Genomic DNA, 15,875 nt, shown 5'->3' on the forward strand with positions numbered 1-15,875 from the left:
AGAAATGCAGGAACCAGCACACAACTACAGTCCTCAGTATTCCTTGTCTCCTCGGGTCTGTCTCTGCTTTGCTCTTGGGCTCAGTTTCCTCATTGGAAAACAGGTAGTCGATCCTGAAGGCCCCTTTTATATCTGATGTCCTGTGACAGAGTAAAGGATTTGAGTCCCTGAGAGGAAAGGGATTCAGAGTACAGACCCGGAGCAACCGGACTCAGGTCTACCTAGAGCTAAGAGCTGACCTGGAGGAGGGGCCCAGGAGAATCTAGAGAACATCCCGTGGTGGGGGGGCACATTTCTCTCCCAAAGACCTGCACGGAGGGGGTGCCGGTGCCAGCAAGCACAGGCAAGGGGCCTGGGCTAGGTGGGCAGGGCAAGGCCCCAATGCTTCTGATCCTTCTAGAAAGCTCACTTTTACTTCTTTCACCCCTGACACTGAGTGGGCGTCTGCAGCGATGACCAAGGCACACCCGGAGCGTGCTGGTGGTGAGGTCAGCCCACAGGGAGGAGGGAGGAAAGCATTATTCACTAAAAGGAATGTTTCCCTTCCTCATCAATGAGTTAATTGGGGTGGGGGTCCCAGTGGTGCTGGGGATTCGGGGAGCATCAAAACATTGATCCCTCTCTGAACCTGTCCTTTGCATGCCCCTCTCTACCCCTCGCAGAGCCCAACCCAGGCTGTGCTGAGATGTTCCCAGCACGGCCCCACGTGAGCGCCCTGGCTCCAGGCCCAGCCTCTGGAATGCAGGCTCCAGCCAAATGGGCCGTCTCCTGCCGGATCCGGGAACTTCCAAAGCTGCCTCAGAGTGGGGATTTCCACCCTTTTCTCCCATCCTGTGACTGACCTTCCATCTGGAGGCAGCATCTCTTCTGGACAGAAGTGGGGGGGCAGATAACTGTCATTTTCCAAAACACTCTCTTTACTCATTTACACCCTCTCACCTTCCACATGTTTTCTGTCTGACGAGTCACTTTGCAAAGATGACAACTTTCCCTGAAGTAGAGGCACAACTTCTAAGGCTTAGAATTTCTGACCAAGCACTCAGCAAAGCTGGGAAGCTTTTCCCTGCGACCATGGGCCAGTGGGTCTCCTTCTCTGGAAAGTGGCTTCCTCGCATAATAAGAGGAGATTGTACTACAGTCCCTCCATCTGACCTATGGGTCTGGGGTCCTGTGAGTGATGGTGACATGACAAGCCCAGAGAGAAGAAAGCATCTTTCCCTTGGTGAGGGAAACCCCAAAGAATGTCTGGATGCCACAGGGAAATGGAATGCAGCCCTCCAAGTCCATGGTCAATGAAGCACCATGGATGAGAGGGTTTTCCATTACTACTGGGGAAAACTTCTTGGAAATTAAGATGAGAAGGTCTGAGGAGAAATGACTGTATGAAGTTGCATGGTCTCCTGTCCTGGAAATATCTTATTCATTTGATAAGAATGGAATGAGCCATGGGTGAAGGTCTTAGCCAAACAGAGAGGTTTCAACACTTGTTAGGGAGACGAGGGGTAACTAGCAAGATTCAGGCAGAATCCAAATAGGCTCCCTGGGAGGTAGGAGCAAAGCAGGGTTCACGATGCTGAGTTCTCTCTTTATTCTTTCAGCCATTTTGTGATTCCTCCCAAGAGTCTGGAATGGCCCCTCCACAGAATCTGCTCTGGGATTCTCTAGGAAAGCAACATCCATCAGGGGACACCTTGATGTCCCAGGTGGGAGTCTCAGCCACATCTCTGAGATCCTGGTTGGCTTCTTCTTCAACCTAAAGAAAGTTGGGTTGTTTGGAGGTGCTGGAAGTCACATCGGCAGGGTGGATGCCCCGCGGAGGGTGAGTGCTGAATTGTGCCATTCCCGACCCTCACTGTGAACAAAACGCAGTCATTTGTTTAATGAACCCATTTCTTATTACAACTGTAGTCATCGGCAGGTGTTCTCTGCCAAAAAACTGAGTGCCTTTATAGGGATTGCCTCAGCGCCCTGGATGAAAGAGAGCTCCTGATTTTCCATGCCCACTGGGCAAGGGCACGCCAGGCTCAGAAAGAGAAGGCAGAGGTTTAGGGGTGTGGTCTAAAGACTTGGGCTCCAGGCTCGGCTCAGCCAAAAATACACCTCAAAGGATCCTACCATATTTGTAACAGAAAGAGCTTCAGTGAAAGGAATGCTCAAGTCTTTTAGCTGTTTTTATTCAGATTCCATTTCTGAGGAAACCAAAGACGAAACTGCAGAACAAAACCAGACATTCCAATTCCTGAAAGACTATGCCTCTTCTCCTCAGTCATACTCCCTGGAGATCAAGAAAGAGGCAGGAAGAACAGACCTCCATGGGGGGCAGAGTACATTTCTGGGCCTTGGCTATGCTAACCACAGGCTCCTAACTCATGGTGACTTCACCACAGGGAAGGATCCCCCCCCCCTTAGCTGTCGGCTTGCCTGTAAGATGCTAAGGACAGAAAAAAGATACAGAAGCATGGCCAGGCAGCCAGCCGGAGGACTGGTGAATGTCCTCTTCCAGAGGTACATCACAGTGGTGACCGCACAGACACCGGGGCTGGGCTGCCTGGCTTCTGCTGGAGGGGACCTGGGGCCGGTTATTAGACTTGCCTCAGGTGCCTGACCTATAAAGTGGGAGTTAACCAGGCCTATACAGAGAGCTCAGGAATTTGAAGACTTAACCTTTGTAAAGCACTTGAAATATTCCTGATACAGAGTAAACGCTCTGTGACTATGACAGAAGCACTTCCTCGCAGCGCCACGCCATGTAGGTGGTTTCTGCCAAGTCTGAAAATTCCAAGACTCTTAGAATTCAGTTCAGTGTTTATAAAACAGCACAGCTCTGCTAGGTGTCTACTGCGGCTCCACCCTATATCTGAGCAGACAGGTGGACATCATGTGCTTTGGGGAGCCTGCCCAGGCTTTAAGCCCTTCCTGACTCAGGCCCCTTGGCCTGGCACCTGCAGGTGGGCCAGCGTCAAGCGGTACATACTTTGATCTGCCTAGTGGTCTCAGTTTCCTCACTTTCTTCCTTTTCTGCAGAGTTTTCACTTCAGAGAAAACAGAATCCTTAAGAATAACTCATTTGGCTCACATCCGTCTGTGGTCTGTCTGTGCTTAACGGCACCCATCCTTCCCCCTCCCACACACACTACCCTTGGTTTCAACAGTGAATGGAAAACATGCCTGCCAGACTTGGCACTTCCCTCTCCTACTTCCTGGAAATCTCCCAGGGAGAGAGTTGGACTGGCTCAGCAGATTTACAATCCCACAGCATCATTCATTGAAGATGCTGCCCTGGGCCAAGCCCTCCCTCTGGGATCCACCCTCTTTGCTTTTCAATAAAAGGCAGTAACAGAGCCTTCAGAGGAGCAGAGAGGCTGAGACCAACCTAGAAACCTCCAGCTCTCTCACTGAAGCTCAAGTCCCACCGCGCTCACCCTCGTCTCGCGCCCTCCAGCATGAAGGTCTCTGCAGCCCTCCTGTGCCTGCTGCTGGCACTAGCCGCCCTCAGCCCCCAGTGCTTTGCTCAGCCAGGTAAGGCCCCTCCTCCTTCCCCTTGGAACACAAGGACCCCCTCTGGGTGATCATAGCCCTTCCTAGCAGAAGGGGCACCCACAGTCTCACTTCCACAGCTGCTTTTCCAAGATAAGGCAACTCAGAGAAGGGCAAGGACTGAGTCCGGTCTCACAGCTCTGCTCCTGGGCTGAGCCTGAGCTAGAAGACCCCCTGTGGACCCCATTCCAGCTCCTCCCAGGACTCCAGCCCTGGGAATAGCCTCAGTGCATTTAACGTCCCACCTGCTTCCAGCAGAGTTTGGGGACAAGAGTGATGGAAGAGAGGGGTCTTTAAGGGGGTGGGTGTGCAGGCTGTCTCCAGACACAGGGAAAGGAAGAGAAGGAGCCCCAGAACCTGGTTCTTCATTCAGCCCAGCTCCAGAGACAGCAGGTCTGCCGGGGGTGTGGGTGTCAGGGAAACTCACAACCAGGGGCTTATTGCTCAGAGCCTAAAAGGGGGCCCATACCTGGGGCCCCCAGGGGCCCTTCCCTGGCCCTGATAGTTTGGACTACTAGCTCCTCTAACATTACCTAATTTTAGCAGCTCCCCTTTCTCTCTGTGTGCATTGTCGGTGTCAAGTACCCATTTATAGCACAGGAAACTGAGTCCGTGGGTCCAAGATCACATTCCAGCTGTGAAGTACAGGCAGACATATTGGGATTTAATGGGCTGCCCTCTTCTCTAGGCCTCCTCTTTGCCCTCTCCTTATGACTCTTTTTCTATTTTGATTAAATCAAAAGAATCCAGCTGACCCTGAAATGTTTTTTTTTTCTTTGTGGTTTATTTTCCAGATGCAGTTAATGCCCCAGTCACCTGCTGCTATTCATTCTCCAGTGGGAAGATTGTATTTAAGAGGCTGGTGAGCTACAGAAGAGTCACCAGCAGCAAGTGTCCCAGTGAAGCTGTGATGTGAGTTGACCACACCAATCATCCCTGGTCCAAAGTTCTTCCTCAGGGAGCAGAGGAAATCCTTCACAAACTTGTAGTCAGAGAGTTACACCATCTAACCCAATACCCAAAGCTTCTCAAAGGGAAAATAGGCCCAAGAGGGAAAAAGTGACTACTACCATCCCGATCTCCTTAGGCTGAAGTCAGGATGGCTTCACCTGGGGCACGTATAGGAGCAGCTTGCTCTGGGTTCCATCTTTCCACCTGCCTCCCTTCTCTAGTGCCTTTGGTAACCCCTAGGTGTAGAATAGGCTGCACTCGTAGGCTGAAACTTCATCTATCTGTCTCTTCTCTCCCCACAGCTTCAAGACCAAACTGGCCAGGGAGATCTGTGCTGACCCCGAGAAGGAATGGGTCAAGGAATACATTGCCCGGCTGGACAAGAAAACCCAAACTCCATAGCCTTTGAACACTTACTCCACAACCCAAGAATCTACAGCTAATTTATTTTCCCCAGATCTCCCTAAATACCCTATTTTATTTTATTATAATTTCACTTTTTTGGTCGATATGAAACATAATTCCTTAAGTAATGTAAACCTTATTTAAGTTATTGGTGTTTTAAAGTTTTTCTTCTGTGATACTAGTGTTTTGTTAGATATGGAAACTTAGACTAATCGCTTTCCTTCTGTGAACCCCAACTGAGATGTTTTGCAAAAGATCATTCATGCAATGACTTCTCGTTTTGAAATTCCAAGACACTGCTTAAAAATGTTATTATGGAAATGAGTATTATGTGACTACTAAATAAAAAATATATATTTTTGTACAAACCCTGTCTTCTGGCGTTTTCTTGAAGGAAATCATGAAGTTGAGAGTATGGGCTTGGTGGTGGGAGAGAAGCATGGTTTCAGAGGGTGGATTCACATTTTAGAGAAATGGGGATGTGGATTGGTCCTGTTTTTCTCTACTGGGTGGTCTCATCTGAGTGTCCCCAGGAGAACCTTTAGGACAGGCCCAGTCAGGTACTAAAGCACTTTCATTCTAGTCCTCAACATTAACTGCCCAGATCCCAACCACTCTGGTTCCCTGTTTAGCAAGGCCCTCATCCTCCTTCCCTTTCTCATGGCCCTGAGAAAAACCCTCCTTGCCTAAAATCCGTCCCATAATACATCACAACTGCCCCCTTAGCTGGGCCATTCACCCCCAACCTGTGCCCCTCTGATTAATCCTCCAACCTGGAGTAATCCAGACACTGCAGGTCTTAAGAAATGAGGAAAAACTTAGTCAATAAGAGGATTAGATTAAGTTTTTTTTTCTCGTTTTTTTATGACAGAGCTCACCATGTCACCCTCGGTAGAGTGCTGAGGAGTCACAGCTCACAGTAACCTCAAACTCTTGGGCTTAAGCAATTCTCTTGCCTCAGCCTCCCCAGTAGCTGGGACTACAGGCACCTGCCACAACACCCAGCTGTTTTTTTGGTTGCAGCTGTCATTGTTGTTTAGCAGGCCTGAGTTGGGCTCAAACCCGCCAGCCTAGTGGATTTGTGTATGTGCCCTACTCATTGAGCTACAGGCACTGAGCTTAGATTAAGGTTTCATAGAGTGGGTTATGATTTGAACCTGTCTTTGAGAAATGTATAAGGTTTTTCTAGAAAAAATGCAGAATTGTTAAGAAAAGGAGAAATAGCTGGAGGTGCAAATGACAATGATGTGCACATCAAAGAGTTTGAAACACAACCACGTGGGAGCCAGGGTCTACGTCTGTCAAGGGATGGGACGTTTAGAAAGGAAGTGTGGCTAAAGTGTGTTGAATGTTCGGAGGGAGTTAGTCCTCAGCTTCATAGGTTAAAATGAAACATTAGTAATCTTCACTCTAGTGAGGAAGGATGTGCCATTTTCGGAGGTTCAGAGATGAGTTTCAGGAAGTGTCACTCAGTGGCTTCATCCAGACATTGAGCAATAGGGCAAGTGAGGGGCTACTGCTGTGGTCCACACAATGATGAAGCCTAACTATGGAGACTAAGAGGCAGCTCTGGATAAGAATGAGCTCGGCAGGTGACGAGCCACAGGTTGTCAGTGGAGGACAAGGACCTTTGATTTCAGATAAGGAAACCTCTTCTTCAACCCACCTTGTAAAGGAACAGGTTCCCTGAAGCCAGAGCATACTTCCCGCCATCACTATCCCCCCATCCCAATCCCTGGAGCCTGCAATCAAGCATTTTAGCAGATGGGCCTCCTTTTCCTAAAGGTCCATCCAGATGTCATTCCCCCGAATGACAAAAGCCTGACATGAAAGGCATTCAGTCCACATGGGCGCCCAGATAGCCCTTTCTGTCACTTAGGAAAATAGATCTCTTACTCGATTGAATAAACTGCATAGTTCTCAGCTTTCTGATCAGTGCAGAAATGGTCACAGCATCAGGCTAGTCCAGGTAGTTAGTGCCTTTGGCACCATCAGGTGCTGGCAAGAAAGACACTTGGGTTCAAATCCCAGAGCTGGAACTGACTGGCTCTGTCAGCCAAGGCAAGACAGATATTCTGAGTCTTCATCAGTAATACAGGCCAAAGACGTGTTACAAACAAATTTGGGGACTTATCTCTTGGGAAACTTCTATTTCTACTCTCTAGAGCTGGAAAGGGAGAGAGGGGATTCTGTTTCTACATTCCTGATTGGTCCAGGGTCCTCGAAGCAGGCTAAGGAATTTCCTTAAAGCTCCAAGTGCCTGGATACATCAGTTAACAGACAATGTATTGATGGCTATTTATAAAACTCATTGACCTGCATTCCAGGTCAAAGGACCCTCCCTGCCCCTCCTCCACCCCGCCAGTCTTCAGCCTTGATCACCAGTCAGAGATGAAATCTCAAATTGCAGTGAGTGCCAACAGGAAAAAAGAAGGTGGGACGCAGAGAAAGGAGACCTGTTCACACAGCAGACTGAGCAGTGGTCCCTCAATGCCAGGCAGACTTGAGGCAGCAGGGTCTCCTCTGGGAGGATTCAAGAAAATCTTAGGAAATCTTAAATCCATATTTTTTTTTTTCCAACCAAGCAAGAGATTTCTTGCCCCTTACGTGATGAAACTAGGCACTGTTGAGAAATTGTTTCAGGAGAGGCTGCCAATCTCAATGCATTCCTTTCCCACCACTGCCAAGTCTGTTCCAGGAAATCTACACTTTTTCTATCATGTTCAGAATTCTCCCAGACTCTGCCCACTCTCCAATTCCAAAGCCGCTTCCACATTTTTAGGTGTTTGTTACAGCAGGACCTCACCTCTGGGTACCAAAGTCTGTATTGTTTCTTAGTGCTACTGTAACAAATTACCATAAACCTAATGACTTAAAATAACACAAACAGGTGGTCTTAGAGTCCTAAAGGTCAAAAATCCATAAAGGGTCAGTAGGGGTACATTCCTTCTGGACGCACTAGGGAGAATCCTTTTTTTTTTTTTTTTTTAACCTTTTCCAAACTCTAGAGGCTACCTGCATTTCTTGACTCCTGGTCTCTTTCTGTGTCTTCAGATTTTCCCTTCTCTCTCCTCCCCATCCCCACTTCTGTAGTCATATCTTCTCTGATTCTGATTTTCCTGCCTTTATCTTAAAAAGTGACTACATTCTGATTATATTAAGCCCACCTGGACAACCCAAAATAATATCTTGTTCTCAAAATTCTTAAGTTAATCACACCTATCAAATTCCTTTTGCCAGCAGGTAACGTATTCAACAGGTCGGAGGGAATAGATAAGGGTGAGAGCATCTTCGGGAGGACTCATTTCACAGCCAGGAGTCAGGTGAAGATTGACAATGGGCAGCCAGGCCTGCAATGTGGCCTTTGAGATCTGGCTCTCGTTTGGCGATTAGATTGTCAGATAACTTTGTGAAAGTCACCTTTCATCCGTGGGTCCATAGGTTATAAACTTTATGTATGCATTAAATGCTTCCTAAGTTGCCTGTACATTAAAGTCACTTGAGTTCTTTCTAAAACACCAGGACGCCTCCAAAGATGCTAATTTAGATTGCAGGAACAGGGGAAGGCTCCCCTTCGCATTGGTAATGCACAGATGAGTTTGAGACCCTGCGCTCCTCAGCTGTCTCACATTCAGGTTATTGGAGTTGACAGCCAGTCCTCTGACCTCTGACTCGGGTTTTAATAGTGTCCGTTATTCTGACCTAGACTCGGCCAATTTACAATCAGGAGACAAAGGGAATACAGAGTCCAGAAATTTAGGACCTTTTAGAATTTGAAATACCAATTGTTTCACCATCCCAAGCAGTGCGATAGAATTTTTTAAAAGGCCTCAAACAATATAGCCACAAAACCCTTTAATTGGTGAAGGTGGCTTAAGGAGGAGAATGGGTTAAGATTGTGGCAGTCCCAATTCTAGCCCGGGAGCCTCCACCTAAAGAGAGTTGTGGGTCGGGCGTGGAGAAGCAGAGGAGTCAGCTAAGTACTACACAAGGGAAGGGAGTTTACGTGTCTTTACTGGTAGATCAGAAAGGTGCCAACAATTATTTGAGGGAATGTGTTGCTGAGAAAATCTGAAGCCAAGACAGAAAAAGGCTTTGATCGTTTGAACTGTAAAACAACTTATAAATCTTCCATGAGCTACAGAAAAGAGATAATGGCCCCCAGGGGAGGGCATGCCCGCCAAATTCCACTTCCACTGTGGCCATGGAGAAGAAATGGACAAAAGACAGCCTCACAGAAGGTGGATCGAGGGCTCTGGACAAACCAGGTCCTCCAGCAGGAGGGATTAGAGCCCCCAGAAGAGGCCCTTCCAATGTCTCCCCAGCAGCGTACCAGAACCGCTGTAAATCAGTCACTGCCAAGTGTCTCCCCGTCCTCTTGGGCAATGAGAGTGTTTATTGCAATTGTCCTGTTCCTATTTCCTTGTATGTGGGTGTATAAATCGAACAGATAAGTTGTTTTTTCTTTTTAAAGTACCATCAATCCTTTATTTGGAAACCTTAAAATTCGCTCTTATGAGGCTTCATTATCTGTTTTTCTTTAATTTTTAATATCTTTAAATTGTGGCAAGAAATATGATAAATTGTATTACATTTTAAGAATACATATTTAAGTGTATACCTCAGTGGTATTAATGTTAATGGACGTACTTAGCATGGCTGTGAAACAGATTTCCAGAACATTTTCATCTTGCAAAACGAAACTCTATACACATTAAACAATGGGTGAAAACCATTTCCTCTGGTCCAGCTCCTGGCAACCACCATTCTACTTTCTTTTTTATCAATTTATCTATGTTAGATATCTCATCTAAGTGAGTTCATATGATGTATGTCTTTTTGTGACTGGCTTATTTTATCTAGCATAATATCCTCAAGGCTCGTCCATGCTGTAGCATGCACCAAGATTCTGTTCCTATTTAAGACTTACTATTGTCCATTGTGTGTGTATACTACATTTTGTTTATTCATTCAACAGTGGACAACTGATTTGCTTCCAACTCTTGGCTATCACACATAATGCTGGATACACAAATATCTCTTCTAGATTCTGCTTTCAATTCTTTTAGACATATACCCAGAATTGGGATTTCTAGATCCTATAGTAATCTTGTTTTTAATTTTTTGAAGAACTGCCATACTGGTTTTCATGGTGGCTGCACCATTCTACATTCCTATCAACAGCACACAAGTGTTCCAGTTTCTCCACAATCCTTGTCAACATTTGTTATGTTCTGTCTTTAGTCCTGCTAATGGGGTTGAGATGGTGCTTCACTATGGTTTTGCTATCTGATGATTAGCAATGCTGAGTATGTTTTCATATGCCCATTGGTCATTTTCACATCATCTTTGGAAAAAATATCTGTTGAGGTCTTTTGTCCATTTTTAGTCTGGTTATTTGTTCTTTTGTTGTTGCAGAAGGTCTTTATATCTTCTGAATGTCAACCCCTTATATGATTTGCAAATATTTTCCCTCATTTTATAGGTTAACTTTTCACTCTGTTGATTGTGTCCATCACATATAAAAGTTTTCAAGTTTGAGATCGTCCTAGTCATCTAATTTTGTTTTTGTTGCCTGTGCTTTTGGGAGCATAGCCAAGAAATCATTGCCAAATCCAACATCATGAAGATTTTCCTGTTTTCTTCTAGGAGGTTTATAGTATTAAGGTCTTTGATCCTTTTTGAGTCAAATTTTGTATATGTACAAGATAAGGGTTAAACGTCACGCTTCTATACATGGATATCCAGTTTTCCCAACATCATTTACTGAAGAAACTGCAGGACTCAATTTCCCCCATTGAGTGGTCATAACACCCTTGTCCAAGACCATATGGGTATCTACATGAGAGTTTACTTCTGAGCTCCCTATTTTATTGCATTGGTCTTTGTCTTTACTGCAATAACACCCTATTTTTTTTTTTTTTTTGGTCACAGAGTCTCACTATGCCACACTTGGTAGAGCGCTGTGGCATCATAGCTCACAGCAACCTCAAACTCTTGAGCTTATGCAATTCTCTCACCTCAGCCTTCCAAGCAGCTGGGACTATAGACACCCGCCACAACACCCGGCTATTTTCTTGTTGCAATTGTCATTGTTGTTTAGCTGGCCCGGGCTGGGCTCGAACCTGCCAGCCTCAGTGTATGTGGCTGGCACCATAACTACTGTGCTACAGGCACTGAGCCAACACCCAATTTTGATTACTGTTCCTTTGCAATATATTTTGAAATTAGGATGTGTGAGGCCTTCAAGTTTGTTTTTATTTTTCACAATTGTTTGGCTATTTGGGGTCCCTTGATATTCTACATGAATTTTAGAATGGATTTTTCTATTGTTTCCAAAAAAATGCCATTTGGGATTCTAAGAGAGTTTGCACTGAATCTGTAGATCACTTCAAGTAATATTTAACAGGTAAAAACTGAAGAAAGGAGCAGATCAAAACACACAAGGCAAAATGTAACAAAGGTGGCATTGTTTATTATGACACTTGGGTGCAAGTGAACTAAGGTCTAAAGGATGCTAGTGGGGGGTTAGGGATGGAGACTGGTCTTATATACCTGGCTGAGGACAAGTTGGTGTCTATCAAGGACCACCAAACTGTTGTTCTCATCAGGATATCAAAGGTGTTACCTCATAAGGGGTTCTCCTGGCAGTTTCTTCTTATCAGAGAGTCAGCATGTTACTCTCAGGTGGGTCTGTAATTAAGCCAGTCTGTAATCGACCAGCACAAGGATGGGCAGAGCCTGCAGTATGTCTTTCTCTTATCTGAGTTATGTTTGCCTGTAACAGTGTCACAGAATGGCGCTCCAAGATGGAGTTAGTTTGGCCAACCTAACAATATTGACATGGTAACAATATTAAGTCTTCCATTTCATAAGCATGGGCTGTCTTTCCATTTATGTCTTCTTAAACTTTTTTTTAGCAACATTCTATGGCTTTTATTGTTCAAGTCTATCACCTCTTTGGTTAAATTAATCCGTAGCATTTTATTCTTTCCGATATTGCAAATTTGATTGTTGATTAATTTCCTTTTCAGATTGTTCATCTTTAATGAACAGTCAGAAGTGTGACTGATCCTTACGTGTTGATTTGGTATCCTGCTGTTTTGCTGAACTTCTTTATTAGTTGGAACAGGCATTTTCCGTATGTGTAATCTTTAGGGTTTTCTACCTATAAAGCCCTATCACCTATAATGAGAGATGATTTTACTTCTCCTTGTCCAATTTGGATGCTTTTACATGTGTTTATGTTTTCATGTTTGATTGCTTCAGCCTGGACTCCCAGTACTATTGATAAGTTTAACAGAAGTGGCAAAAGCAGGCCTCCTCACCTTAGAGAAAATATTTTCAGTCTTTCTCTATTGTGGATGTTAGCTGTGGGATTTTCATATGTGGCCTTTATTATGTTGAGGTAGTTTCCTCTATTTCTAAACTATTTTCCTAGCTTGTAAAATTGCTGAGTGTTCTTATCATGAAAAGATGTCGAATTTTGTTGAATACTTTTTTTTGTATCAGTTGAGATTAGAATGATTTTTTTCATCCTGCTAATATGGTATATTATATTGATTAGTGTATGTTGAATTATTCCCCCATTCCAGAAATAAATCCTACCTAATCGTGGTATACAATCTGTTTGATGTGCTGTTGAATTCGTTTTGCTAGTATTTTGTTGATGATTCTTGCCTCAATATTCATCAGGGATATTTGCCTGTAGTTTTCTTGCAGTATCTTTCTCTGGCTTTGATCCTGGGTATCCCTGGTCTCATGGAATAACATTGGAAGTGTTTTCTCCTCCTCAATATCTTGGAAGAGTTGGAGGGGGGGCTTGGCGTTAAATCTTCTGTAAATGTTTAGTAGAATTCTCCAGTGAAGCCATTGAGTCCTGGGTACTTCTTTGCTTGGGTTTTTTCATTACTGATGCAATCTCTTTAGTAATTATAAGTCTGTTCACACTTTTTATTTCTTCATGACTGAGTGTCTAGGAACTTACCCATTTATTCTAGATTACACAATTTGTTGGCATACGATTACTCACAGTATTCTCTAATAATCCTTTTTCTTTCTGTCGCTCAGTTATAATGTCCTCTCCTCCATGTCTGATTTTAGTTATTTGAATCATCTCTTTTTTCTTCTCAGTTAATATAACTAAGGGTTGATCATGTTGATGGATCATTTTAAGAAACCAACTCTTAGTGTTGTTGGGTTTTTTCTATTTTTAATTCTTTGTTTTATCGATCTCTGCTGTAATCTTTATTATTTTCTTCCTTCTGCTAGTTTTGGGCTTACTTTATTCTTTGTCTGGATTCCTCAAGGTATTACACCAGACTGTTGACCCGAGATCTGTTCTTTCCTAACGTAAGCATTTACAGCTGTATACTTCCCACTTGGCACAGCTGCCTCTGTCTCCCTTAAGTTTTGTTATTTTGTGTCTTAAACTTTTTTTATTTTGAACAACTTGTAAACTCATAGCAAAGTTGCTAAATTAGTACCGAGGGTTTTGTATGTTCCTCACTTAGCTTTCCCTAATGCCAGTTAGCATTGTACTTCTTCATGTGGGTAAAGCTTGCTGTTTCTCTCTTCCATGTGCCTTCTGCAATGAGGGATCCTGGTTGAAGGGACAACCTGACTGGGTCGTGCCATCCTCATAGTTAAGGGGAAAGTGAGAGCCCTGGTGGAAGCAAGAGAGGACTATTAACTTCCACTCAGAGACGGCATATGTAACTTCTACCTACACCCACTTGTTGAAAGCTAGATTATTGGTGGCACACAGAGAATGTCCTCAAAGGGGTAAGTGAACAAAATCCTACTGAGACCCAGAATATTTCTCTTCTCCAGTTCTTGCAAGACTTCCAGGATTTGCCTCTGCCCTGTTTCTGGGCTACTCATCTCCTTTCCTGTGCCCAGTGCAGTATTTCCTAAAGGTCAATCCCTGCCTTCTCAATCTCAGTCTGAGTCCCTTCCCAGTATGTTTGTCCACTCACTACTCATCATTATTTCCTAGTATTAAATAATAGTGGTTAACACTGAGTGCTGTGGTCTGGGTGTTTTCATTGCATATTTCATGTGTTCATTCATTCCTCACAACAACCAAGAAAAGAAGATACATGTATCATCCCTGCTTTTATGGATGTGGAGACTGAATCACAGAGAGAAGTAGCTTGCCGGTGGTCATGCAGGCAAACCAGGCAGTGGCAAGGGCAGCCATTCTCTTGAAGGTCATTCGACTGCCTCTCTTGGGATGCACAGCAGAACCCTTTCTCCGCCCCCTATTTTCCAAAAATTCCTGGTCCTTGTCCAGATAACACAGAAAACTATGGCTCAAAGGAAACTTCAGGCCAACAAATTCAAAACCAGTACATGTCATGGTGGAAGGAGACCAATCCCTAAATCTGTGCTCTTGGGAGCATTGCCTGTCAGCCACACACCATGAACTCCAACCCAAAGGAAGGTCCCACAATTCTAAGACATCTCTCTGGGAAGCCCTCACTGGTCACAAAAGAGTTGAGACTTAAGTAGCATCTTATCTTGAGTCCCTCTCTTCAAATTCAATAAAGATCCTATTAAATGCAATGTGGTATCCTGGATCGGATCTTAGAACAGAGAAAGGACATTTAAAAAAAGAAAAAGTAGAATCTAAATAAATTATGATGTTTAACTAATACCAATGCATTAATGTAAGTTTCCTAATTTTTTACACATGGACTATGGCTCTGTAACATATTAACAATAGGGGGACCTGGGATCATCCAGTCTGAGGAACAGCAAAAACAACAAAAGAATAAATAAAAAATGAGCAAAGTCCAGGGATCTGTTTGAGTTACACCATCCTGTGCACCAACAAACTCATGATGAGGGTGTCAAGAGGGCAGGAGGGAGAGAAAGGGGAAGAAAGAATCTTTGACAAAACAGTGACTGAAACTCCCTAAGTTTGGTGAAAGGCATTAATTTACATTACATTCACATCCAATAAGCTCAGCAGACTCTAAGTAGATTAATTCAAAGAGCTCCACGTGGATATATCTCATAATCAAACCATCCAAAACCAAAAACACAGAGGATTTTAAAAGCCACAAAAGAAAAGTTATTCATCATATATAGGAATTCTCCATAAGATCAACAGCTTATTTCCCATCAGAAACCAGACAGGCCAGAAGGGAGTGGCACAATATGTTCTTTTGTTTTTTAATGTTTTATTTTGAAATAATTTTGCTTACAAAAGAGATGTAGAGATAGTACATAGAATTCCAATATGCCCTTCACCCAGTTTCCCCTGCTGTGAACATGTTCCATAATCATGGTAAAAATATAAAAATAGAGAATAGTGGCCACCCTCTAGCCCCTGGTTACCACTGCTTAATTTTCTGTTTCTGTAGTTTTGACTATTATGCATAGCTCATATAAGTGCAATAATACTATATTTGTCCTCCTATGACTGACTGCTTTCACTTAGAATAATGTCCTCAGGATTCATCCATGTTGTCACCAATAAAAGGAGCCCTTTTAAGGCTGAATACTCTTCCATTGTATGTATGTACCACATTGTCTTTATCCATTCATATGTTATGGACATTTGACTATTGTGAAGAATGTTGCTGTGAATATAAGAGTGTAGTGGAATGCCATACTCAAAGTACTGGAAAAAAATCAATCAAGAATTCTATACAAGGCAAAACTACCTTTTTCAAAAGTGAATTTAAAAAAAAAAGAGGCTCAGTGTCCGTAGGACAGTGGTTCAGCACCAGCCACATACACCAAGGCAGGCAAGTTCAAATCCAGCCTGCACCAGCTAGACAACAAAGACAGCTGCAACAAAAAATAGCCAGGAGTTGTGGCAAGCACCTGTACTCCCAGCTACTTGGGAGGCTGAGGGAAGAGAATTGCATAAGCCCAAGAGTTTCAGGTTGCTGTGAGTTGTGATGCCACGGTACTCTACCAAAGGGGACATAGTGAGACTCTGTCTCAAAAAAAAAAAAAAAAAAACATTT

General features: G+C 43.9%; 1 protein-coding gene across 1 annotated transcript; it reads left to right on the forward strand.

Annotated features, from left to right (window-relative positions):
* Positions 1 to 3,367: 3,367 nt before the first annotated feature.
* On the forward strand, positions 3,368 to 4,987 carry LOC100951799 (C-C motif chemokine 2-like). The gene is made up of 3 exons (XM_012809741.2): positions 3,368 to 3,519; positions 4,332 to 4,449; positions 4,791 to 4,987. Exons 1-3 carry the CDS (start codon positions 3,444 to 3,446, stop codon positions 4,888 to 4,890), a joined length of 294 nt encoding a protein of 97 aa, XP_012665195.1. The 5' UTR covers positions 3,368 to 3,443; the 3' UTR covers positions 4,891 to 4,987.
* Positions 4,988 to 15,875: the final 10,888 nt, after the last annotated feature.

This window comes from Otolemur garnettii, unplaced genomic scaffold, assembly GCF_000181295.1.
Source record: "Otolemur garnettii isolate 467f Iridium unplaced genomic scaffold, OtoGar3 scaffold00112, whole genome shotgun sequence".
In the NCBI taxonomy this organism is placed as follows: domain Eukaryota; kingdom Metazoa; phylum Chordata; class Mammalia; order Primates; family Galagidae; genus Otolemur; species Otolemur garnettii.